Raw genomic sequence first — 27,411 nt, 5'->3', positions numbered from 1 at the left:
AATTATGTTGAATTAATATATTTATTTACATTTTTAATTTACAAATGCCTCTCTTTATTATTATTGTTCCTGTTTTTATGAATCCTATATATTTTCTTATCTCTTGATAATATTAACAATAGTTGTTTTTTAAATTTTCTTTTTTGTGTATAATTTCTGCTTATTTTGGGTTCTTTTTTAGATTTGCTTGTTTTGATATTCCTCTTCCATTTTGGGACTTTCCCCAAAGACTTTAACTTCATTAAAGCAGAGGTTATTTTACTCATCACTTTGAACATGTTGTACGTATTTGACGCTCAATAAATAAATATATAATATAGTGATTATAATTTATTATACATATAATGTAGTAATTATACTCATATATAAGTGTTATATAATATATGACCTATAAGTATAATATATAAATATTATATAGTATTATATATCATATATTAATTAATTTCTTTTAACTCATTCCTGCATGCTCATATTTTAAAAAGAGGCACTAAAATGCCTCTTTTGGAGTTGGCATGTTGGGCTTGTTGACTGCCAGGCTTTTTTGTAGAACATGTTGATGCAAGCTTTTCATTGAGGATATCTGAGTTTCCGTATCTGAAGGACTTTAGAACCATTCATCCTTCTAGAGTAGACTCCTTAAGTCTTCTGGGAGAAGGGATACATTTTTTGCCCCTGGCATTTCTGGGAGAAAAGTTGAGAATGGGTGCTGAGGGTTCCATTGCTTGGTACATAGGATTTAATCCCCTAGTTCACAGTACTGCACTCCTCTCTTCCCTTTGCAATGCCGGGTGATCCTAAGTCAAGACTCTGGAAACTGCCTGATTTAATGTCTGTCTCATCATGTCTGGGAGTGGTCTCCTGGCTATGAGTAAATGAGTGCAATGAATGACTGAGCCTGGGAGTCCAGCTTTTCCGATAATGGCTGTTGCAGGCAGTTTTGACCTTATCTCTTATCGTACCTTGTGCTTCCAAGTGATGAGCCTCTTGAACATTCTGTGGGGAGGGAGAGACTTATTAACTTTTTTGTCATTAATATCCTCATCTTCCACTGCTGCAAACACTGAGATTGTAGATTTTTCATTTTACGAAGTAATATACAATGCTTTCATAACTTTTTATCTTCCAAAAGTTCTTTGAGATGTATTATCCACTTTTGCGCACATTTTCATTCTCTATGAATATGTTTTTATCCTTTTACCCTGATTTTAGTACACAGGGGGGATTAAGGTATATGTTCAATCCACAAGTTTCAACTAAAGTCCACTTTGGCAACTTTACCTCAGCTGGTATAATATCTAGAACAGATAGATAGTCATTTTCCAATTCCAGGATATGCCAAATACAAATCTGTAGCACTATTTTTGAGTGAATACTATAGTAAAGTATATGCACCATTAGTTTATTTGTCTTCCTGATTTCCAAAACATTGCTATCATTATTTCATTTAGATAATGTTCAAGATGATTATAAAAATTTCTTATTTGAAATATGATGAAACTAGAATAGGCACTTAGGTGTAAGAAAATAGTTCAGTACAAGTTGATAAACACTAGTCTATATTTTGATCTACAAACAGTGTGATATGATGGACAGGCAACAAGCATTTGTTGAATATTCACTTTTTTTTTTTTTTTTTGCGGTACACGGGCCTCTCACTGTTGTGGCCTCTTCCGTTGCGGAGCACAGGCTCCGGACGTGCAGGCTCAGCGGCCATGGCTCACGGGTCCACCCACTCCGTGGCATGTGGGATCTTCCCAGACCGGGGCACGAACCCGTGTCCCCTGCATCGGCAGGCGGACTCTCAACCACTGTGCCACTAGGGAAGCCCTGAATATTCACTTTGAGAGGCAGTAGATTCAGCATTTAAAAGCTTTGGAGTCAGCATACATGCGGTTTTGAATTGAATGAATCTGGGTTAACCAACAGCCTCTGACACTCGCTAACTTTCAGTCTTATTTCACTTGCCTTAGATTTATCATCTATGCAATGAGGGCAGTAATCATAACTACTTCATGGATAGTACACATTATTAAAGTTGTTAAACACCACTGGCTATAGAATCAAATTACTTGTGTTTGAATCCTGCCTCTGTTACTTAATAGTTGATCTCAGTCAAGCTCAACTTCTTTCAAAACTGAGTTTAGGTGACTAGATTTTGGTCTTTGAGCTGGTGAGATAATGAGATTTAGATTTGTATGATGCGATTTTGGTCTTTGAGTGGATGCTATAATAAAACAAGACTCTTTGGAATTGTGGGAGAGGATGATGTATTTTGCTTGTGGGAGGGACATGATTTGTTGAGGGCCAGAGGTGGGATTGTGGTAGGCAAAATTCTAAAACCCCAGGATACCCACCTCCTTCTGTGCATATCCAGTATAACTCCACTTCTTGAGTATTTAAAGATTTTTCTATTAAAATGCTTTCAGAGTATCCTAGAAGAAATAGTTGGAGTTTCTTAAAGAAATAAATCATTTTAAAAGAGTTTTTAAAAGCATCAAACACTTTAAAAGAACATTGACTGAATGTTAATTATCCATGCACTAAAATATATTTACTCATTTACTAGAAGGACTGTTGAAAGAAGAATTATATAATTGGTATAGTAGAGATTATACTAATGAGTACTTACCATGTGGTTGAAGCTGTATATGTTTTAATTTACTTATTTCTAATGGAATCCTATGAGGAATGACAACTATACCTTGCATATTTCACAACTGAGGAAATAGAGGCACCAAGAGGTAAAACAATTTTCCCAGTGGGTAAGTGATAATAGAAAATAGAACTGTTCAAAATAATAATCTACATAATTGTGTAATGCTACTTAAAACCATTATTACAGAAATATATCTACCTAAATCTATATCCATATCTATACCTATCTATATCTATTTATCTTCTCAGATTTTTCCTCTGGAAGAGGAGTGTAAGCCCCAAGCATTGGGTATACTACATAGATCAGGGAACTATAATATTATCCAACTAGTGTCAGTTATTTCAACTGTAGACTAATGGAGGGATCATTTTGAAAGTTCAACCTTTATTTCAGTAAGGATAGATGGCAAATCTCCTATGAGAAATTATGGAACTTCGTCTGGAAATGACTACTGACTTAGTCCACATTTTGGAAAGAATGATGAATTTGTTTATAACAGGGTATCACAGGGCAAGGCATTATAAGCTTTTGAAGGTCTTGGTAAATTCAATGAAAAATAGGTCACATGTATAAGATGATACAATATGAAGTTTGAAGTGACCAATTCCATAATATGTATTTCTCACTATACTAAGTTCAGTTGATTTAAAGATGAGTAAAACATGGTCCTTACCCTCAAAAGTCTCTAGACAGGACATCTGCTTTTTTTCACTTTCAAAAAGTTAGTAGTATGTAACTCTTACTGTAAAATACTCAAGGTGTGGTAAGTCATGAGGAAAATTATTTATTCTGGGAGCTCGCTCTGACAGTTGTAGAATAAAAATCAGATTGAAGAGTTTTGGATGACTATACCCATTCTTTGTCTGTTTTCACCAGCAGCTCCCAAATAATTCCAAATTCAGTTTCTCATAAATACTTTTTCAAACTATTCGAACTTACCTCTTCTTTGACTAGTTTTCATTTAAGTATACATCTAAGGCATGGTGCTAACTTGAAGGTCAATAAGGAAAACAGGATGAGGGATCTGTCTTTTATGAAAATGTGCTGCTTTTGAGAACTTTTTTTTTTGATAGGAAAAAATGGCAGATTTTCTCTTGTAAACCGTATGTTCTTGCATTTCTGATATCTGGAATCAGTAGCTTGCCAGAAACGTTCCCAATCAAAATTCAGACTAACCCATGAAGGTGTCCAAAGAAGTCTGTTCTGATTACTAAAGATGTTGAACTAGTCCTGACTTCAAACAGTAGATATTTCCACACTTTAGTGGTATATGACAGCTCTATTCATTCCACAATGTCAGATTCTTTGGTTTTGGCCATTGGGTATTTACGCATTTCTGGCTAGGGAAGCAGAGAAACCTAATTTGATTCTCAAGCCAAAAGTTTTTAGGCCCTGTTCCTTTGGAACTTGGACTGGAGGATTTTGGCACTGTATAAAGACGAGGACAGAGCAAGTAGTCACACATAACTAACTGACTCAACAGAACATATTCAGGGAGAAAGATCATGCCTACACATTGGATAACCATTCTCCAAGGCAGACTGACAACACCCTGAATTCAATCACCCTTAAATAAACACACAAGGAAAGCAAAGCTTTAACATACCTTCCGGCACTGCTTTCCAAAGCAGCCTGATTGGTTTGAGTGCCATAGGCCAGGCTGCAGATGCAACCATTACTGTTGTTCTTACTTATGTCTGTCTGCTAACAAGCATTCATATGCTTTGGATCATTAAAGTCACAACCTCCTATGCCAATCTATTCCTCTCTACGGATTTCCTGTAGATTGGAAAGAGAGATGCTATTTTCTGTTTCTTTTTTCTCTCTATTAGGACCTCCAGTAAGGGTTATTTCTGAGGTCTGAATATTGTAGCTTGTACCCTTGCCCCCATTGAGCATATAAATTGTGTTCCCATTAAGCTTGTTCTTTTTGCCTGATTTATTTCGTTTTCTGTTGTACGTGCCTTTTCAATGCAAGGCAAGTGATTTGTGCTGGAGCTGCGACAGACAAAAAGTGTTGTAACTTAAGCTATTTCCTGGTGCCATTGCTATCTGTGAGAGATCTGCTGTACTTACACCCTTGCTAAATTTCTTCTGACAGACTCCAGGTGGTCGGGATTTTCACAATCCATCCCATTTCTGAATTAGAACTTGTCATTTGGGGCTCTGTGGATTCTTCCTTATCATCTTACTGTTGGTAGCAGGTTGAGTGTATTTGTATATCTACCTGTAAAAGGCCACATGTGTCCACAGGTATAAGCAGAGGTAGAGAAACATAAGTGTCTCTTTCAGAGAAGGCACAGAAGACAGATACTGGAGAGAGAGAGAGAAAGAAAAAAATTGTCACTTGTAGTATTATGCAGGCTGCCCATCTAAACCCATCATTGCCTGGCACCTACACACTAAGGGCAAGGATCCAGCCAACTTGTGAGTGGGCACCATGCCATTTGAGCAGATGGGCATGGAAGTCGGCAGCCAGTAGACCATGTATGTGCATCAGCAGTGGGTGTTGAGGGCACGATTCCCAGAGGAGAATGTCCTAACAGCTGTCTGGCCTGAGCCAACATACTTACGACCAAGGAAAAGTGCCATCCTTCAATCCTGCTGAGTTGGATTAACCTTCAGAGCTAATCTGCGGTTTTGTCAGTAGAAGGTGAGTTTGGGGTCTATGAAAACCTCAAAAAATAACTGAAGAAAGGAAACTGGAAAGATACGATTATTAGACATTCACTAAAGGTGCCAACAACATTTGTATGCATGTTTTAAATATTTGACCAAAAGTCCATTAATTCTTGAAAGAACGTCATAGTTATTAAAAGCTTTGCCTCCCACAATGCTTTTAGAAGTGACCTTTCGACACAGGGAGAGCATTTTCAGTGAGTTACATAGTACATTTCCATCTTTGCACTAAGAAAAAATGTGCAAGGAAAGGTGTCAAAAGACTATAGAAATCTGACTGTGGGTAAATGTCTTTGTCAAACTTTACATATCATAGATCAAACTTGATATATCGTGGATTACAGCTTTCCAAAGAAGAGCATTTCTTCTTTACTGATTGAACATATACCTGAAAAAGTAAGAAGTAAATTTGATATTTCAACTTAAGCCCTTCTGGACAATGAAAGAGCCTGAAATATGAGACTGAAAATAGAGCCTGTTTCTAATCTGTTGAGTATTTCCAGACAGTTAAACATCATGAAATTAGATATAGTTTGTTTCTGCCCAACATAGCCAAATGGTGATTTGACAATGATTTGTTTCATTTAGCTAAAAATAGGTAGACCATTTTAATAATTTAGACCTTCAATAACTGTTTATTTGTTTTCTGTTTTCCTTTGTTTTGAGGTTTTTTGAGATAGTTTTCTTGGTATTGTTTTCTACTGCTTTGAATCTTTTTATTTAAAAAATAACATATGACTTGCCATTGTGGAGAAAATATCCGTTTGGCCCAAGTGTTCTAGATACCCATCTATATTTTCTTAATCTATCTAAACTCTTTCCTTTTGTTTACAGAGTAAAATATCTCTGTATGGAGAGTAAAAGAGATGAATAAGTTATTTTATCTGCTAATGGTAGTAACTTTAGCTCTGGCTCTAATGAATTATCTAATGTGTTAGATCTAATACCATTAGTAGTATTATGAGTGAAATAAGATGTTTCTGTGTCTATTTGGCCCTTATTTTCTCATATCAATTTGGAAATTCATGGCTAAATATATATGAACCTATAAAGAAAAAAAGTAAGCTAAAAATTAAGACAATACATAAATGCACTTCACATGAAGAAAATGTAAAAAATTGTATTACCAAGATATCTCTGTGTTTCTTGCTTCTGGTAGTTTTTATCTTACAAGTGCATTTGAAGGCTAAAATTGTGGAGCGTCCAAGTTCCGTATGAATGATACCTCTCAGTCTGAGAAGATTCTTGGAGAGAAACATTTTACTGAAAGTATGCAAAAAAAAAAAAATGAGAAAACTAAAACAGTATTTAGCAATAAACAAGGAAGTGTGTGCTGTATACAGTTCATTTTTATTTAAAAAGGAAAGTAAGAGGCAGTTTGATTTTCTTCTTGGAGGAACACACATGTTTGTGACTAAATAAAGGAGGGAAAATATAAAGGAGTTAGAATCATTCCAGCAAGCACTTACCTTTGGCTATCTGGGATAAGAATATGTGGTTGAAGCTGAATTTCACTCAGCTAGACTTATCCCAGGATTGAAAGGCTGGTGAGAGCTTCAGGTGACCCAGATGCTGACTAAAGAATACTCAAGAAACTTAAAAAAAAAAAAAAAAAAAAGCTGATAAACTTTAGTATACCCATCAAAAGGTTTCTGAATCTTTCATTTTCTGCAGGGGATAAAAGAGATGAGAGTGTCAGATTTCTGACTGACAATGTACAACCAAAAAAGGTTTATGGAAAAAAATTTTAAAAAAGACATTTGCTTATGCCCAATATGGTAATTGAATGATATTGTGGGCAGATGGAGGAAGAGAATACAAATGTTAAACAGTATACTGTGGTACATTAATAAGGAGTATAACAAGATTTGGGTTTTCCATGGTTTATGTCATTACCTCTCATTAGGACTAGGAAGGATACATTTAGTTAGTGGTAGAATAATTATGAGGCATGCGTAAATTTTATATGTGCCTACAAATATGTAAAGTTAGAACATTAAATGCATGATAAGGTAATGTCCTTATATGTTGTTATCTTCCTTTTTTTTTCAAAATCAGTTACCTACCACATACACATGATTGAAAAAATAGAGCCATCACTTAGGTTGATGTTTATTATTTCTAAACAACTAAATTGTTGTGAGTTTAAGAAATACCGGCCACCTCTCCACATTCCAAAAAAAAAAAGCTTCACTAACTTTCCTTAATTTCTGATTGTAGTAGCTTTAAGAAAAAGAACTTGCAAAACAAATGAAGATTTGAACATAAGACTTGGGATACACCAAAAACAAACAAGCAAACAAACAAAAACTCTTGAGAAACTGAAGATAAAAACTAAACTTAACCAAAAATTTATTTCTGTTTTTCATCCAAGTATCCAGGGAGGTTGCTAACGGGAGGTATGCCTCAGAAAATGTACATGTCTGTGAAAATGTTGGAACTAATGCTTTTATTCAAGTGATTTTATTTCAGTTCTAAGCCACAAGATATAAACTTTCATCAAAAATGGTAATCTATTTAAAATCAGAGCTATGTGGAATGTTTCATGTTTATGTATAACTCTCATAGTAGATGCTCCTAAACAAGGAAAATAATATGCTCAAATTCTGTTATTTTTACAGTTTGTAATATATCAAGTACTAGACCCACCCATCAGTTTCATATTTTTTAAATAGTTAAAAGAAAAAAAGAATGGAAGAAAAAATAGAGACACTTTGAAAAAGGGACTTTTAATTCCTTTTTTTGGAGGAAAAGGTATCTGAAAAACTTAATTATGATGCTTATTCTAATAAGAACAAAAAGGAATTTAAAGGAAAATATGCATTACACATCTTGAATACTTCATTTTCCACTTTGCTTTGCACAATTAGAAAGCTAGAGTACCTGGGGAGGGCAGAGGATTGGAAACAGGGAGCATAGTGTGCAGTGATAAAGGAGAAAACTCATAGATTTGATCTAAAAAAGTTGCAGTGATATATAATATTAACCTAATTTTGAGTTCAAAAAAATCCAAGTCAAAAGATATTTGTATTTCTATTTTTTCAATGGTAGCTACAGATGATTTCTATTTACTGGAAAAATAAATCAGTAGGAAGATGGCATCACTGAAAAAAAGGTAAGGTCTGACATTTTTTTTTTTTCTCCTCAAAGGAAGGGTTGCCATCAACTCATGTATTTATTATGAAAGCTCAGTTGCTTAAGATGCAGAATACTGTGAGAGAAAAAACAGTTTAAGGCATAACCATGTTACCTCAAAAGAAACTGTTAAGTAACATTCTTAATAAATAGGCTGGAGAAGTGTGGAATTGTTAAGGCCTCTTTCTGCTAAAATGCTGGAAGTAAATTGACAGGTAGCAATTCATAAAATTCTCAGATGGGAATTGTAAAATGATTTTGAAACCAATATTTCATAATTTAAGAGTAAAAGAACTAGCAAAAAAAAATCAGGCTATAAACACTTAAATATGTGGTGGGTATACATACATGTTCACTTATGTTTAGAGGGAAGATCTGTATACTATTTCAGATTATTTGGAGACGTAAAAAGAAATCATACATACATATAAATCATATTTTCAGGCTTCCTCAGAAGAAATACTTCTGTACTTCACAGAGAAAATAATGTATTAAAATTTTTATATCAAGCTACTGCTAATATTTTGACTGTTATTTTACGTTTTCAAATTCAATGATTAATTAACAGTTCCTGCAAAAGTGAAAAGGATCTAAGATTAAACAATGGAGCCCAACCTTGCCAGCATTCTGAAACTTATCCAGAAGCAATTTGCAGAACAAGATGTAGGTTTTTTGATGTCAGGTACATTTAAAAGTTCTGATATCAAGAACTTCATCCAAAATGAAGGATTATCCAAAATGAAGTATGTGCTGTCTTTGCAATACTAGTATTAGAGATATTTTATAATGTCAACAAACAGGTTCATTTTAAGCACCTACTATTGGAAATTACTGGCATATGAGTGTAACTAAACATGAAATGTTTACTGGCTAAAATGAATGGTTCATAAAAAATCTATGGAAAAGAATATAAAAAAGGATGTATATATATATGTGTATATATATATACACATATATATACAAGAAAAACTGAATCACTTTGCTGTACAGCAGAAATAAATACAACATTGTAAATCAACTGCACTTCAAAAAAAAACCAAACTGTTGTCTTAAGTGGGACTGTTTCTCAGGAGAATGTCCCATAAAAATTTGCAAAGTTATCAGATACTGCCAATAAGCTATTGATAAATAATTATATAAGCTGTAAGATTTTCTCTGTTTATACTGTGGCTTAGGAGAATCATTTTTTCCCTTCAAACTTAACCTCATGAGACTGTGATTGACCTCAAATTTTCTTTACAATTATTATTTCAATTAAGTATGTCACAGAAGCACAGCTCTTTTGAAACATCCTAAGTTTTTCAGATATCCATGCAAGACAATTGAGCAACTTTGGATCCAGAATTTCCTAAATAAGTCTCAGTCAGCATAATCTGATTTGGCATAACATATTTCTGTACCTAATGCTTAACTGAGAAAGACATTAAAGCAAAAGACAGGTGATGAAAGTTTTCTTTTCTTCCATATCTTCATAACTTGATTGAACATGATAGATGAGCTAGCTTATTGATTTAGGAATGATCAGCAATATTACTTCCCCAAAGGAATAGTAAGATGATTCATAACAGATTTGAAATCTGATTTCTAACTTCCTGCATCAATGTGTACAAATTTGTAAGCTTGGCTCTCTTCAAATTTCTACCTTAGGAATATCCACTTATGCGCACAGGAGATCTCTGTAGTTCCCCAAGAATTTAGTGACTGTCTTTATACATATACATTTATATTTCTGGAAAAACAGTAAAGTGCAATAGCTGAGGGCTTAGATCCATGTTAAAACATCACTCGTGCTTTCACTAGCTATGGATTTTCAAAGTTACTTTAAAGGTGTGTGTCTGTGTTTCTACCTTTATGAAATATATGTCATTGATCTCTTAATGTTTGGGTGATAATTAAATAGTTTAGTACATGCAAAACACTTAGAACAGTGCCTGGCTACTAATAGGCACTCAGTAAATGTTAGCAGGCAGTATTATTGTTGTATCATTTCTCAAGTTGAATTCTTGTTTATACCATGGAACCAATGGTTTCCTTCAAGGGTGGTATGCGCTTAGTAACTGGTCATTTCTAATTCCATTTCTTCCCATTAAAATTTGTTTCCCAAACTTCAGTCATTCACTTATTGTGTTTGTTCTTTTTTCCCCCACATTTCATATACTTAAATAACTTTATATTAATGGAAAATGTATTCATATCACTAATAAATGGCTCTGATGTGATAAATTTTTCTACTAAACCTTAAAATTATGTAAATAATAATTAAAATTGAAACATCAGCTAAAATCATCTCTTGTACCCCTGGCAGTATGTATACAACACATTTTGAAGCATTGCCTTATAAGAAAGCTTTCTATAGGTGACTAGAAGGGAGTATTTAGAGGCTTGTGGACCACTATGCCCATTAAAATCCAGTAGTGGTAGGACAAAAGATGGCATGGACTTGGCCATAGAAGAAATGGTAAAACTGACACAAGTGAATGCCCAGGTGCCTATTCATTGGTATCGTATCGTGGAGACATTTACATACTACTGCTTTCTCTAACATTTAAAGCTTGAGGTACTTTACATGCCAAAAGAATGACTTTTACGCCAAGACTATAAATCCAGCAAGAAAATGGAACAAGAAAACTCCCTCTATCCCAGAATTGTCCGACCTTTGTAAGCTGAATATGACATGTATACTAAATTTTCACTGAAGATTATAAATCTTAGTATAATGAGTAATAGTTGAGAGTAGTAAATTCTAAATGCATAGCAATATAAAACAAATTCTAGTTCCTTAAGAGGCTTAAATACCAAATATATGTGTATTCTCCCCCTGCTGAGAAGCTGAAATATCAATGAATAACAGGTATGAAGTTTTGGTTGCTAGGATTTCTCTAATGAACTGTTATTCTGTTCACAGTTTTCTTATGCAAAAGACCTTTCATTTAAACATTGATTGAGTGTCAACTATGGTTATCTTAATTAGGGTAATGTTAACACCTATAAAATTCTCTAAAATACATGATGGCTCCACAAAATACAAATTTATTTCTCGCTATATACAAGTTCGAAGCAGTTTTTCTACCTGAATTCTCTGTCCTCGCTGCAACTTTTCTCTAAGCATAAAATTATTCCAAAATAAAAAGTTTACTAAATAAAACAAAGTGAATTTTCCTGGCCTGTGCTTGGCTTTTCTTGACATGGTGATTCAGGGCCCCCAACTTGCATCTTTATCCTCCCATAAGGCCTCGGTTAATGTTTACTCCCAGCCAGTATACTAGGAAAGAGAACATTGCGGGGGGAGCACTCACTGGTTAATAGCCTTGGAGGGGGAGTGGTTCTCATGATTTCTGCTCATTTGCCTTTGGTCTGAACTAGTCACGTGGCCACTCTTAACTGTAAGGCAGGCTGAGAGTGCAGTCTGGAGATGTGCTCAGGAAAGAGAGCACAGAATTTGGTGAGTGACCACCAGGCTCTTCCTCCCTCCCATATATCAATTTGCACCTGTATTCCAACACTTAGAAATACACCCATACACCTCCTCAAAGGAGACAACCAAAAGTCCCATCCAGTTACTGCCTCAAGCTCCAGTTCCAGAATCTCTGGTGATAAGTAGCTTTCTTCATCAGGCCCAAATTTTCTCCAGGGTGTTAAGAATTTAGAACTTGAAAAATAAGCTCTCTGTCCTGCCCTCCCCATCATATCCAATAGAAAATGGTGGGGCAAGAACTTAATACCTGGAAATAAACAAACAAACAAAAATCGTCTCGTTTGTAAAGGAAAGAATGGTAAATGACCAACAGTCTCTGGACCAAAGTGATGATTGTAATCCTGCTGGGCAGGTCCTCTGAGACCCTGCCCTGGCAGTAGAGACAGTTTCTGGCTCTTCTTTCTGGGAGAATTTCCCATATCCATTGTTCTCCAGGTTTCTGGCTCTGCTTTCTGGAGTCTGTTCCTTCCCCATTATCCTTCTTGGGCCACATCTGAAGTGGGAATTGAAGAAAATGGCTTCCTTGAAGGTTGTACTGCCTTCATAATTCAGTTTTTGTGGAGCAAATATGGGATTCAGGGACTGAATAGAATCACAGGGTTTTTAGGCCAGGTTTTTGGTTTCTTTGGGAATACAGTTCCCTCAAAATCTTAGTAGACATTGATCTAATCCCCTCAGTCTGTTGCATGTGCTGGTAAGCAGAGTCAAAGACATCCAGAGTTCTTTTCTAGACATGGTACTTGAGCCTGCTTTATTTAAAGATTCCTTGCACTCATGTCTTTCTCTCTCTTTGTCTCTCTCAGTCTCTGCCTTCTGTCTCTTCCTTTTTCTTCCTAGTGCTTTGTCCCAACCCTTTCCACTCTCTCCTTCATTCAAAGTACTGGAAAATTCCTGTTTAGTGAAATAGTACTCTTAATGAGAGCTTCTACTTAAATTTTCAAGATAATGATTTTTAATTATAAATTCCTCACTTTTTTTTAAATTATAGAATCTGTCTACGATGCTTCTTCAGGAGAAAGAACAATAAGGCATTTAAAACAGATTTGTTCCAAAAGCACTTATTGTGTGATTATTATATATTTATATATATCTAGATAATAGTAGAAGACAGGGAAATTAATAGCACATTAACTTCGAAAAAGCTGAGTTCATAACATAGCATAAACACAAAGTGTTTCAATATTAAATATTTTGTTCCAGTTATTACTACAGCATTGCAGATCACACTGAAACACAGAGGTGTAAAGCAATGATTTTTTTATGCTTATAGAATCTGGTCAAAAATTCAGATAAGGCACAACAGGAACGGCTTATTTCTCCTACAGTGTTTGAGGTCTCTGCTGGGAAGACTTGAAAGCTGGGGGTGGTTCAATGGCAGGAAGAAGGAAGCATCATATCTTTATACTCATGTGAATGGTGGTTGATACTGGCTGTCTGCTGGAACCTCAGCTAGTCTGTCATCTAGAAGACTTACGAGGTCTCTCCCTGTGGGGTCTCTGTATGGGATGATTTGGTGACTTTTTTTTTTTACAATCCATAGCATATTTATTACTCAATAGCCAGTGCCACATCATAACATCACCCAGAGCCCTCACCTTCCCTCCCCACCTGTCCCCAAGGGTACACCCGTAATGGAAAAAATGAAAGTAAACTCAGATCTCTGCTTTTCCTCTGGAAAAAAGGGATCTTGGCCCCGGAAGCCCCTTTCCACAGGTCTCAGCAGGCAAGGGAGTGGACACCTCCTGTGCCCAGAGAGCGGGGCTCCAAGCTCCAACAACAGAGAGAACATGCAGGCAGGAGCAGAGCCCTGTGTCTGTGGAAGAAGATGAGCTGGGAGTATTCCAAGAGAACAAGGGGGTAGTGCATGATATTTTTATGCTCTAATATTTGGAGTCCATATAGTATTACTTCTGCCATATGTTTTAGTTAAAGCAGGTATAAAGGTCTGCCCAAGTTTGAAATGAAAGAACATAGACCTCACCATTTGATAGGAGGGGTGTCAAGGTCACACAGTAAGAAGACCACATGCAATATGAGATATTGTTGCAGCCAGCCGTCTTTGAGTACACATCTTACTCAAATTAATGTCCCAAACATTTACTTCCCATTTAAATGTACTTTATTCACCTTTTTGAATGAATCTGAATATGGTTATTTTCATGTGCACTTTTACTAAATTACTCTCTTTTAAATCATTTAAAGTTTTTTTTTTTTTTTAAGAAAAATAATATAATAGTATCAAATGTCACTATTTTTTCAGGTATCCCGGCACAGAAGGAATCATTCACAGCATGTCTTGAAAGATGTCATTCCTCCACTGGAACAACTGGTAAGTGATTATTTCACTTCAATACTGTATTATTTATCTACTGCTACAAAATAAATTACCTCAGAACTCAGCAACTTGGAACAGCACATATTATTATCTCATGTTTCTGTGGGTAAGGAATCTGGGCATAACCTAGCAGGGTCCTGTGGCTCAGAGCCTTCCAAAAGTTTGCACTCAAGGTTTAAGCCAAAATTGGGGTCACATCTGAAGGCTTGACTGGGGAAAGATCTGTTTTCAAGCTCAGGTACATGGTTGCTGGCAGGATTTAGTTCCTTCAGGGCTTTTGGCCAGAGGCTACTCTTACTTCCTTGCCACTTGGGCTTTTCCAGCATGGTGGCTTGCTCCTTCAAAGCATGCAAACTGAGAAGACGAGAGTCTGGCTTATTCTGCTCCTGCCAAAATGACCTCCTTGCTTTTTCCACAGGGCCGTTTCTCCTCTTCTTTCCTCTGCCTGATACAAAATACTTCATTTGGCGCCCAGAAATTTTTAGGGCTCATTCGTTCCTTTTCTTCGCATCTCTGTTCAAATATCACCTTTTAAGATAGCTCTTCTCTAGTGTTCCCTAAACACAAATGAGCAAATTTAAAAACCCACCAGTTCTGTCCACACTTCTTTTCTCTTACCCTAATTTAATTTTCTCCATAGAACTTACCACCATGTGGTATACTCTGCAGTTTCTTTTTATTTGTTTGTCATCTCCTTAGAAAGTTCTGTGAAAGCAGGGTTATTGTCTCCTATGTTTAAACTATTCCCATGATTATAACAATTGCTAGAACATAGTAAAATCTCAGTAAATGTGTGTTAAATGAGTGCACAAATGAAATAGTTAATGACTTTTTTTTTAATTTCCAAGCTCATAGTACACAGATCTATACTTGTGTACTTTCTCTTCATTATCTCATCATATATCTTGAAGTGCTGCTTAGTCATTTGTTCTTAGCGCATCTTGGTGTCATCCTTAAAATGAAATATCCCAAGTTGAACACACCATCACCATCTTCCCAAATTGATTCCTATTTCCATTGAACCCCATCTCTATTTTTTTAATAGCTGTTAAAAACAAAAAAGTTAGCTCTTTTTAATAGAGAAGACTTGTTTTAAAATTTTATTTATTTATTTAAATTTTTATTTTGTATTGGAGTATAGTTAACAATGTGTTAGTTTCAGGTGTACAGCAAAGTGATTCAGTTATACATATACATGTATCTATTCTTTTTCAAATTATTTTCCCATTTAGGTTATTACAGAATATTGAGCAGAGTTCCCTGTGCTATACAGTAGGTCCTTGTTGGTTATCTATTTTAAATATAGTAGTGTGTACATGTCAGTCCCAAACTCCCAATCTATCCCATTTCTATTAGTAGCAAATGTTTATCTAGGCTGAGAACACATTTTCTTTGGATCCTTTATTTTCTCTGTGACCCTTCACATGTCAACATTTTCTGAGGTGGTTTCTCCACAGTGGATGTGGTGGCCTCATTTTTTTCTCCATGTGTACAGGCACACCCTTTCTGAGGCCTTCAAATGCTTCTGGTCTCACCCCACTGTATCCCACCATGCCTCTCCCACTGATCCTGTGCTACTGTACAACCTTCCACACCAACCTTCTTTAAACAGTACCTTCATTATTTCATTCTCCTTGTCAGAACTTTCAACAGCTTCCTATTTTCTATAGCACCAAGTCTATAGACTTCTCTCACGGCTCTGATTTACCTTATTTATTATCTACTGCCAAATACACAACCTCAAGCCAGCAATAGTAACATGATTAAGACATGGTTCTCACCCTGAAGGAATTTGGATTTTCTGTAACAATTATAGTTCCTTCATCTCAACACTCTTTTGTGTTGTTCTCTCTTATTTCATGGGTAATAGACTTGTTCCATGGCTAGACTATAAATGCTTTGAAGTTAGGGGTCATGACTTGTATTTTCTTTATTATATCATACTTCCCCTTACATTGCTTCTGGGACTAGTGTTTGTTCAGAAAAGACATGTTTGTCAATTGATTTAATGATAAGATATTAAAGATTTATTAAAACAATATTGTTGATTTTGGAGATTAATAAATATATGACTGCTATTCATAGTGAAAGACATTTTAAAATTTAGTTAGATATAACAATATCTTGTTTTCAAAATTAATCACTTAGGTTTCAACTTAGAGATCATTTTCCCTGGAAAGTATTTCTTTGCTTCCTCAACTTTGCATCAGGTAGCCCTTCTTTATTCTGCCTTCCTATAGCAGCTTGGCCTTGCCTCTGTCTCTAAATTGCCTCTATCTCTAATCACACTAAAATTGCCTGTTTCCTTTTACTTGTCTCTTACTGCACTATAAGTATTTGAGGGGAGAGCTATGCTTCACTTACTGTTTTATTATTAAAACTTCATAGAAGGCCTGGCATAGTATCGCTGTACAGTGAATAGAAAGTAATTGTGTTTCTTTTCTATAAATTTGCCTTACAGAACATATAAAGTGCTCTTTTATAAATATAGCACGTGCAAATGTTTCTCTGAAGTGTTTGATGAAACATGGCAAAAGTTAGACTGAAAATGAAGCTATATGAACGTGTGTGTACATAATATAAATATATATGCAATTATATATAATTTTACATGTACAAATATATATGGATTATATTTGAAAAATGCCTTAAAGTGTCTCAAAATTTTTATATGAAATATATATTAATTATGAATTTTAAAAATTAAAATTATGGTCATTACTTAAATTTAATCAATAACTAATGGTATATTTGTGCTATGCCTATACATCAAGCATAGGCTAATATTAAAAAAATTAGAATATTCAGAAATAGTTTTGTCAGTTTAATAACTTCCTACCTTTAAGGTTATTTGTTGGTTTGCTGGCCTATAGTTATGTGTTTTGACTCTGCAGCCTCAATTCTCAATAAATGAAACTCATTTTACATATCTCAAATTATGGATAGTTTAACTAAAAGAAAATATATCTAAGTGCTCAATACTCTATTCTAGGTCAGATAACCTTGTAAAAGTGACATTGGGAAGTACTGCTGATAGAAGGAAAAAAAGACAGTAATTTGTTGACCTCTTCAGTTTGCAGTCTCTCTGAATCTCTTTCTCTGCATCTCTCTCTCTCTGTTACTCTCTGTCTACATAAGCACACTCTCTCTCTCTCTCTCTCTCTCTCTCTCTCTCTCTCAACTCTACTGGAACTACCAACCAATTTACTTCCTATTCCTGAGTTGGGTTTCCCTGGACCCTCTCTTTGAGTACTTGTTTATCTTGCTCTATCTCGTGAACAGAGGTTATGTTCAACTTTTATTCATCAATCTCTACTTGAATTAAATTGCTTATTTAATGTTACTTTAAAGACAAATGATTATCTTTCCCCCACACGTCTTACTTATGAATTACTTCATTATGGTAGACGATGCCGAAATAACCACCAATTCCCTCAAACAACAAATTCTGATTAATATTTTTTTAAAATTTCATTTACTTATTAATTTATTTTTGGCTGCGTTGGGTCTTCGTTGCTGCGTGCGGGCTTTCACTAGTTGCAGCGAGCGGGGGCTACTCTTCGTTGCAGTGCACGGGCTTCTCATTGCGGTGGCTTCTCTTGTTGCAGAGCACAGGCTCTAGGAGCGCAGGCTTCAGTAGTTGTGGCACGCAGGCTCAGTAGTTGTGGCCCCCAGGCTTAGTTGCTCCGCGGCATGTGGGATCTTCCTGGACCAGGGCTCGAACCCATGTTCCCTGCATTGGCAGTTGGATTCTTAACCACTGCACCACCAGGGAAGTGCCTCTGATTAATTTTTAATTATCCGTTACTGTTTACATCAAGACTTGAATTATTTTCCAGAACCTATAAAGCTGTCTTTATATTTGACTAATATAACTGTATAATTATTTTTAACCTAGATTCACATATTTTTTTCCACAAATCTGACGTGTTCCTTCCTTCATCTCTACATCTCTTTTTCTTTCCCTCATGCCTGCCTCAGTGTTGCTTCTGGAATCATCCATAGGTTCTTGCAGCAGTTTCCCTTGCCAGTACCTACCAGGATCAACTACCATATATAAAATGATATACACCAAAACACTGGAGAAAATAGTAAAATCCTTTAAGTTGATGTTATTACTCATTATTTTTACTATATGGATCTTTGAGCTTATTTATATCCCACATTTTCTGCTATAAATCCCATTTCCTTTATCTCCTATATTTAGAACTTCCTTGAACAGTATCCAGCAATCATGGGAGGCTTTGGCTTTAAGCACAACTGACAAAATTATCCTATTCGATGCACTCACTCCCTTTGGAGAAAAGTAATTCATTTTATGACAGTGGAGTCTGCCATGGTGGATGCTCCCATAGATGCTATCATCCTTTGGTAACCATGCTTTACCTCTCAACTTCCCCTTTAATAAAGTAGGTTGTGATCAACACGGTTAAACAGAAACATAATACATTTCTTTTGAATACTGACAAAAATATATTCCTATCTGGAGTCTGAAATCTTAGGGCAGAAACTACCCAGTTCACTGACAGCTGAAGTCATTTATGCCACTTGGTGTGCAAATCCATATGCTATCAATGCATGAGACTATATTATTTTCTGAGAAGCCGTGTTGTTGCTTAACCATTTCTGTAATGCAGCAAAGATTTTAAACATGAAATGTCAAATATACTAATATGTGTTTGTTTCCTGATCTTGTATATTTCATATTATAACTCTTCGTGAGACCTAATTATTTTCCGGGCATTTTCCCTTTTCCCCCTAAAGAAATGTTCAAGAAAAATAACCCTGTTTATAGCATGTTAAATCTTTATCATCTTTATGTTTATCAAAAGAGTATAAGACATGTCTACGGATAACCCTGCAGGAGTCAAAAGCCTGTGGCAGGTTTTAGAGAATCATCTGCTACCCCCTGAGCTAGAAGGATTTGGAGGCCAGAGCTCAGGAAGTTGCCATGGCTTGGGGGCAAAGCAGGCTTTTGCAGATAAACCTTAAGTCACAGATTCTACCTTTTGGAGCCAGATATCATTTTGTGGATTAATTAATACTTGTGAGGGCTTTAAGGATGAAAGACATTGTGAGCATACAGTGTTTTCTTATTTTAAAACAAAGGACGGCCCCTTTGGGCGAATAATTCTATTGATAAGGCTGTGCTTTCCTCAAATTGCAAAAAATTTTCAAAAGCTCTTCAGTCTTTCAAAATTCTACTTTGTTAAGATAGAATTAGGTTTTCTGAAAAAAACTTTTTCCCAGATCTTCAAGCTGGCAGTATGTTAATAATGTTACATAATTTAATAACAGTAATACAAACCATCTCCAAGTTTTCATTGCTTTATGTACCCTTCCTTTACTCAAACAGCAGGAGTGTGTTTTTTATTTGAAAAAGAATTTTATTGGAGTATAGTTTTTACAGTGTTTTGTAGGAGTGCGTTAATTGCAATGTTTGTTGAGGCCATCCCTGTGCTGGGCACTGGGCTGGGTTTAGGGTATGCAATGATATGCTAAATAGTCATGTCCTTTTTTGGAGGGCCTGTCAGTCTAAGGGTGAAGAAAAGTATTAAACGAGTAAAGAAAGGCATAATTCTCTGAATGCAAATTACACAACATGCTATGACAGCAGACAAACAAGTTTCTATGAAAGAGGGAGAGCCTACCTTGGATTAAGTAGTCATAAGATCACTCTTTGAAAGGGCCATTTAAATTGAGATTTGTAGAGTGACTAGAGTTTGTCAAGCAAATTACTGGAAGAATGATGCAAACTGAAGGAACATCAAGTGCAAAGGTCTGGAAGTCAGAACAAAGTGGTTACATTGAAAAAACTGCAAGAATGCCACACTGGCTAGAACAGGGAAATAAGTCTGGAAGTGTGGGCAGAGTGAGGCAGTGCTCAGATGTTGATGGGCCTTGAGGTGATGATAAGGAGTTCAGAAGCCATTAAAACACAGAAACAGGTTACCATGACTTCTCCCATCCAGGCCTACATTTGAAATTCATTTAACTGTAGAGTAGAGAAGAAGAACAAACACAACAACAAAAAAGGTTGTTAACATTGAGCAATCCTTTCTTCCCTACTGCCTTGACCAGAATTAGGTTATAACAAAACAATTGAATGAGGCTAATTAGTTGCCCAGGCAGTGACCAGGAAGGCGATTCTCACTGAATTCCAATGACGGGCAAAGAAAGAACAACATATTTAGATCAAGGAAACAAAGAAATAGAAGTCAGGGAAGAAGAGAGAAATAAAGGAGGAGAAAGGAGATGTGATACATAGGAAAAGCCTCCAGAAGACTGAAATTCTTAAGATAAAAAGAGGTTCCCTCATCAGCCTGTTTCCCAATTAGAACCTGGATATTTTGGTGGTGACCAAATGAAACACACTGGTTACAAGATGAAAGGCTCAGGAAAAGGCTATGGGGGTTCTTAAACATCAAAATGTAGCTTATTCAAGATGATATTTTGATGAGTTAAGGGTAAATAAATCAGAGACATGTGGGTAAAATTGCTCTTGAAATACACAGGGGTTTAAAATGATGGGGAAATTCACTTGGCAAAACATTATATGTACTTTGCCAAACCCAACATTTGAAAAACAGTTTAAGACATTCAGCAGAACCCCAAAGCACAACATATTCTCTTATCCTGAGAGTAAGAGAGGGAGAATACCCGTGAAAGCATTGTGCAACATACACACTGCAGGGTATAAATAATTTACAATGAGCAAACCATGCCTAACTTTGAGACCTGAAGTCAAGACCAGCTTCTCCAGAACTTTTTTGAGAATGCTGTATTACTCCTTTATAGGCATCACTCATGTATGACACAGCATCGTTTTTCTTTGCTTTTCTTCTTTCCTCCTTTTTGTGTAATTATCGTATCCAACTTGAGAATTTTGGTTTACCACTTTTTTAAAGTATGCACACAGTAAATTATGTATCTACATTAGGCAGAAATATTATATTTCACCCCTCTAAATGCATCATAGTTCATTCTCCAGCTATATGTAAGATAGTCCTATAATTAAGCATTTACATTTTTTATGTACTTAGTACTTTATATGATGTACAGATAAGCTGCATTTTGAAGGTGATTTTTTTTCCTTGTTTTTGTTTCTGTTCTACTGCAAGTCCACACACATGGTCAGCAGATCTGATATAGCAAGAAAGCTAGAGCCAGTACAGAAATAATTGGAAACGGAGAAGAAAAATGTAAGCAATGAGTCCCAAACAGGGAAGTGGGGCAAGAGAAGGAAAGCCAATGGAGTTATGTAGGATGACTAAGTTCTAGAGATCAACTGTACAGCATGGTGATTATATTGGTTAATAAGACTGTTGTACACTGGAAATTTGCTACAAGAGTAGATTCACATGCTCTCACCACAAAAAAAAGACTTAAATTTTGGGGCTTCCCAGGTGGCGCAGTGGTTAAGAATCTGCCTGCCAATGCAGGGAACACGGGTTTGAGCCCTGGTCCGGGAAGATCCCACAGGCCGTGGAGCAACTAAGCCCATGCACCACAATTACTGAGGCTGCGCTCTAGAGCCCGCGAGCCACAACTATTGAGCCTGCGTGCCACAACTACTGAAGCCTGTGCCTAGAGCCCATGCTCCACAACAAGAGAGGCCACCACAATGAGAAGCCCGCGCACCACAGCAAAGAGTAGCCCCAGCTCGGCGCAACTAGAGAAAGCCTGCACGCAGCAATGAAGACCCAACGCAGCCAAAAATAAATAAATTTATTAAATAAATAAAAAGATAACTATATGAGGAAATGTATATATTAAGTAGCTTGACTATAGTAATCATTTCACTATGTATATGTAGGTGAAAACATCATATTGTACACCATAAATATATACAATTTTTATTTTAAAAATAGAAACTTAAAAAATAATTTTTAAAAAGCCAATGGAAAGAAGACACAGAAATTTCTATTTCTGTGGGTGGTGGAAGAGTTAAGAAGAGATTTAAGAAGGAAGAGAAGCCCCATTTGGGGGTAAAATGATGTAACCAGATATGTCTCCTTCTGTGCTTTGTAATAGAAATTATCAAAGCAAACAGATTATCAGCAAAGTATTGCGATCTATTAAAAGTTCAGAAAAAAATATAGCAAGTGCCTAATTATTAAATAGGAAAATAATTAAATGCAAAATAATAGTAGCGCATGTTTGTAGTTATACAGAATTGATACAAAATTCTCCTAGGAGGCCAGTCAGTCATACAGAAACTTTCACAGGGTGGTGCTACTTCGGAGGGCTCTCTCCAGTTCAGGTCTGGGGCCTGTCTCAGTTTTGTGGATCTTGAAAAATTACATGTAACAATGTTATCAGTGTTTACAGAGATGATGATCCCTAGGATTACCTCACAGTAACCAAATTTGTAAGAGTCAGCTGTATAAATTATAATTCTGATTTATTAATTTATAATGGTGAATATACTGATGCTATTTGTCACCCACATTCTGACTATTTGTGAGAGGACCGAGGAAGCTAAATTAGGAGCCAGAGGATTGCCAGTGAACACAGGAATCAGAACAAAGGAGAAAAGAGTAACCACTTACATACATCAGCAGCCCAAAGGGTCTGTCGTTCTGGTATTAAAAGCCAATACCCTCTCATGAAAATCTGGTGAAAGTTTTAGATTCAGTTTATTTCCATTTATAAACATGTATTTTGACAGAATTCTTTTGGTGGACTGGTGTAGATGAAAACCTATTGTTTTCAATTCAAGTCTTTTATCAGAGAACTACTTGAAGCCTTCATATAAAAAAAAAATTACAGTGTCTGTACTTAACGGTTACAGGCTGGTCCTTCTGCCGTGACTGTTAGCATTAATCAAAGGTTGTCATCTGCTCTCTTGCCTTGCCTCTCGCTTCCAACTTAGGTTGATAAACAGGTGCTATCTGGATATCCCACTGCCATTCATTCTTTTCATCTGTATCTCAGCACAGTTGTGTCTGCCGAGTGCTTCCTCAATGCTAGCAGACTGGCTGGCATCCAATCTGGACAAATTGCTGATCTTTCCTGCCACTTAACATTAAATAGGGCTTCTAAGGAATATTGGACAAATAGCTCAAGAAGCCAGATTCAGCATCTAAAGATTGGTTGGCAATTCTTAAGTATACTTTGTTTAGGGAGTGCTGCTACTTTAAAGAACTTCAAGTTGGCCTGGAACTTGGTGTATAGTATCCTAAACATAGGCCTAAAGCTATACAGAGTTTTGTAAATTACTAGCGGCAAGACCATCTAGGTCCTAGATGACCAGTATACTCAACTGTAATTTATAGATTACTGTCCCTTCAAACCATGTGATTAACATAAAAGAGGAATAAGTAATTAGAATAATTACTATGGTACCATATATAAACCCACATACAAAATACATAGCAATCTTCTGCTTACCCTAATACTTCTTTCTGCTCCTATGAGCCTCCTGGAATAACTGATTCCTAGTGCCTGGAACATGGTGAGGTATTTCAAAGTATGACGACAAGGAATAATAAAGTAATTAAATGTACCTCATGGAAACTTTGATTCCCAGCATGGGACTTAAAATAATGCAGTGCTTTCAGTGTAGGAAGCCTGATTGGAGTTTTCTATTCCAGGGCAAAAGTTGGCCTTAGTCTCTGAGATAACTGGAGGGGAGTATGGTATCCAGTCCCCCCAAAAGAGGAACAGGAGTATCTTGAAATGTTAACTCACAAGGATATAAGCCTCAGTAAGATTAAGGTTGTCCTGTTAGTCTTTGCAGTCCCATTGTGAGCAGAGCAGCTGGTATTTAGGGGAAGAGGATGTTACTATTTAAAAATGTGTTGAAAGAATGAATGGTTGTGCAGCAAGTATGAAAGAAACAATGGAGAGAAGTGAACACCTGATCACAAAAGTGGGAATAGTGCATGATGGTTGCACATGTATATAATTACATGTAGAAATGTGTATGCCGATACATAGATAAGTAAAAATATGCACTGTAGAAATAAATATAATAGGTAAAAGTACACAGTAGAAGGATTATTAGCTTCTTCAAATGACCAGGAAGGCAACTTGGACTTTGAAAGATAATATAAAAGCAGATACCTAACCTGCTATTTACCTCTTCCTCTTTCCTTTTTCTGGACCTCTGTGTGGACATGCCTGGAAACTCTGTTGTGTTTACCAAAGGCCGTGAAAATTGGTTCAGCCTGTTTGATGGCAATGATGTCCATTTATAGAATCCTAACATGAGAAATCCAGCCCCTGGCCTGAATCTCAGGTATCCTGAAAAGATCCAGCATATAGAGAAACTTTACTTATACATTCAAGGAGAGAGAATTTTAAGGTATATAATTCAAGCCAGCTTATGTTGATTTCCCTTGCAAGAGTGTTAGGTTTCTACTTTCACATTTCCCTTCTCTTTTTAAAGAAATGGTCATCAATAATATATCTCTGGGCACTAAATATCCACCTAGTGGTCTTTTAGTGAATATTTTTATGGGGAAAAAGGCAATATTCTTAGCTGAGAAAGTATGCATCAGTTTTTATCATGGGTTGAGAGATTTTGTAGCTGTTTGGTAGATAGATTCAGGCTTTTGGTAACTTATTTTATTTTCATCATAAGAAAACTTAAATAAAATGGTAAATTTTATCTATGGTTACACAACAAAATTTCTCAATATACATTCCTAAAAGGGACCTCCTCTGTGATGCTAATTGCTCTTAACAACATTTTTCTTCCAAACATTTGTAGAAACTAGTGATGCCCAGATTTAAATACTAAATGTATTATATGGATTTTAGGGGGTAGACAAATAAGACTTCCTGGAAGTAAGAAGAGGAGACGGCATACATTAGGACAAAAGGTGGGAAAAGCAAATGAATAGACATATCTAAGTACAGAAGAGGCATCACTGAACATCATGATTCTAAAAGTTATCTAAGAGAGCTTGCTCAGATTCTTCTAGGCTTGTGGAGAACATGCTGAAAGAAAAGAAATTCTCTGGAAATGTAGCTATGTGAAAAATACTATGCTATGATTATCATAAGTCATCATTATCTTCATCATTATTTATTAAGAGATGTCTTCATCCAATGTATTTTTTAATTTCTGTTTTAAAATTTATTTTATTTTATTTTCTACATCTTTATTGGAGTATAATTGCTTTACAATGATGTGTTAGTTTCTGCTTTATAACAAAGTGAATCAGTTATACATATGTTCCCATATCTCTTCCCTCTTGTGTCTCCCTCCCTCTCACCCTCCCTATCCCACCCCTCTAGGTGGTCACAAAGCACTGAGCTGATCTCCCTGTGCTATGCAGCTGCTTCCCACTAGCTATTTCACGTTTGGTAGTGTATATATGTCCATGCCACTCTCTCGCTTTGTCACAGCTTACCCTTCCCCCTCCCCATATCCTCAAGTCCATTCTCTAGCAGGTCTGTGTCTTTATTCCTGTCTTACCCCTAGGTTCTTCATGACATTTTTTTTTCTTAAATTCCATATATATGTGTTAGCATACGGTATTTGTCTTTCTCTTTCTGACTTGCTTCACTCTGTATGACACACTGTAGGTCTATCCACCTCATTACAAATAGCTCAATTTCGTTTCTTTTAAGGCTGAGTAATATTCCTTTCTATATATGTGCCACACCTTCTTTATCCATTCATCCGATGATGGACACTTAGGTTGTTTCCATCTCCTGGCTATTGTAAATAGAGCTGCAATGAACATTTTGGTACATGACTCTTTTTTGTGTGTGTGTGTGTGGTATGCGGGCCTCTCACTGCTGTGGCCTCCCCCGTTGCGGAGCACAGGCTCCGGACGCACAGGCCCAGCGGCCATGGCCCACGGGCCCAGCCGCTCTGTGACATGCGGGATCCTCCCAGACAGGGGCACGAACCCACGTCCCCTGCATCGGCAGGCGGACTCCCAACCACTGCACCAACAGGGAAGCCCCACATGACTGTTTTTGAATTATGGTTTTCTCAGGGTATATGCCCAGTAGTGGGATTGCTGGGGTATATGGTAGTTCTATTTGTAGTTTTTTAAGGAACCTCCATACTGTTCTCCATAGTGGCTGTACCAATTCACATTCCCACCAGCAGTACAAGAGTGTTCGCTTTTCTCCACACCCTCTCCAGCATTTATTGTTCCTAGATTTTTTGATGAGGACCATTCTGACTGGTGTGAGATGATATCTGATTGTAGTTTTGATTTGCATTTCTCTAATGATTAATGATGTTGAGCATTCTTTCATGTGTTTGTTGGCATTCTGTATATCTTCTTTGGAGAAATGTCTATTTAGGTCTTCTGCCCATTTTTGGATTGGGTTGTTTGTTTTTTAGTTATTGAGCTGCATGAGCTGCTTGTAAATTTTGGAAATTACTCCTTTGTGAGATGCTTCATTTGCAAATATTTTCTCCCATTCTGAGGGTTGTCTTTTGGTCTTGTTTATGGTTTCCTTTGCTGTGCAAAAGCTTTGAGGTTTCATTAGGTCCCATTTGTTTATTTTTGTTTTTATTTCCATTTCTCTAGGAGGTGGGTCAATAAGGATCTTGTGTGATTTATGTCATAGAGTGTTCCACCTATGTTTTCCTCTAAGAGTTTGATAGTTTCTGGCCTTACATTTAGGTCTTTATTCCATTTTGAGCTTATTTTTGTGTATGGTGTTAGGGAGTGTTCTAATCTCATACTTTTACATGTACCTGTCCAGTTTTCCCAGCACCACTTGTTGAAGAGGCTGTCCTTTCTCCACTGTACATTCCTGCCTCCTTTATGAAAGATAAGATGACCATATGTGCATGGGTTTATCTCTGGACTTTCTATCCTGTTCCATTGATCTATCTGTTTTTGTGCCAGTACCATACTGTCTTGATTACTGTAGCTTTGTAGTATAGTCTGAAGTCAGGGAGCCTGATTCCTCCAGCTCCATTTTTCGTTCTCAAGATTGCTTTAGCTATTTAGGGTCTTTTGTATTTCCATACAAATTGTGAAATTTTTTGTTCTAGTTCTGTGAAAAATGCCAGTGGTAGTTTGATAGGGATTGCACTGAATCTGTAGATTGCTTTGGGTAGTACAGTCATTTTCACAATGTTGATTCTTCCAATCCAAGAACATGGTATATCTCTCCATCTATTTGTATCATGTTTAATTTCTCTCATCA

At 36.3% G+C, this 27,411-nt stretch overlaps 1 protein-coding gene across 2 annotated transcripts in view; it reads left to right on the top strand.

Moving 5' to 3' along the window:
- Positions 1–27,411, top strand: part of ARHGAP15 (Rho GTPase activating protein 15) — a 622,372-nt gene that overhangs the window by 61,954 nt on the left and 533,007 nt on the right. For both annotated transcript variants that reach the window (XM_030883033.2, XM_070045860.1), the window contains exon 3: positions 14,206–14,274. In XM_030883033.2, coding sequence (XP_030738893.1) covers positions 14,206–14,274 — 69 coding nt within the window. The remainder of the gene's footprint in view (positions 1–14,205; positions 14,275–27,411) is intronic.

The sequence above is a fragment of the Globicephala melas genome, chromosome 7, assembly GCF_963455315.2.
Source record: "Globicephala melas chromosome 7, mGloMel1.2, whole genome shotgun sequence".
In the NCBI taxonomy this organism is placed as follows: domain Eukaryota; kingdom Metazoa; phylum Chordata; class Mammalia; order Artiodactyla; family Delphinidae; genus Globicephala; species Globicephala melas.
Note: the sequence above shows the minus strand (reverse complement) of the source record. Positions and strands in the feature narration are given on the sequence as shown.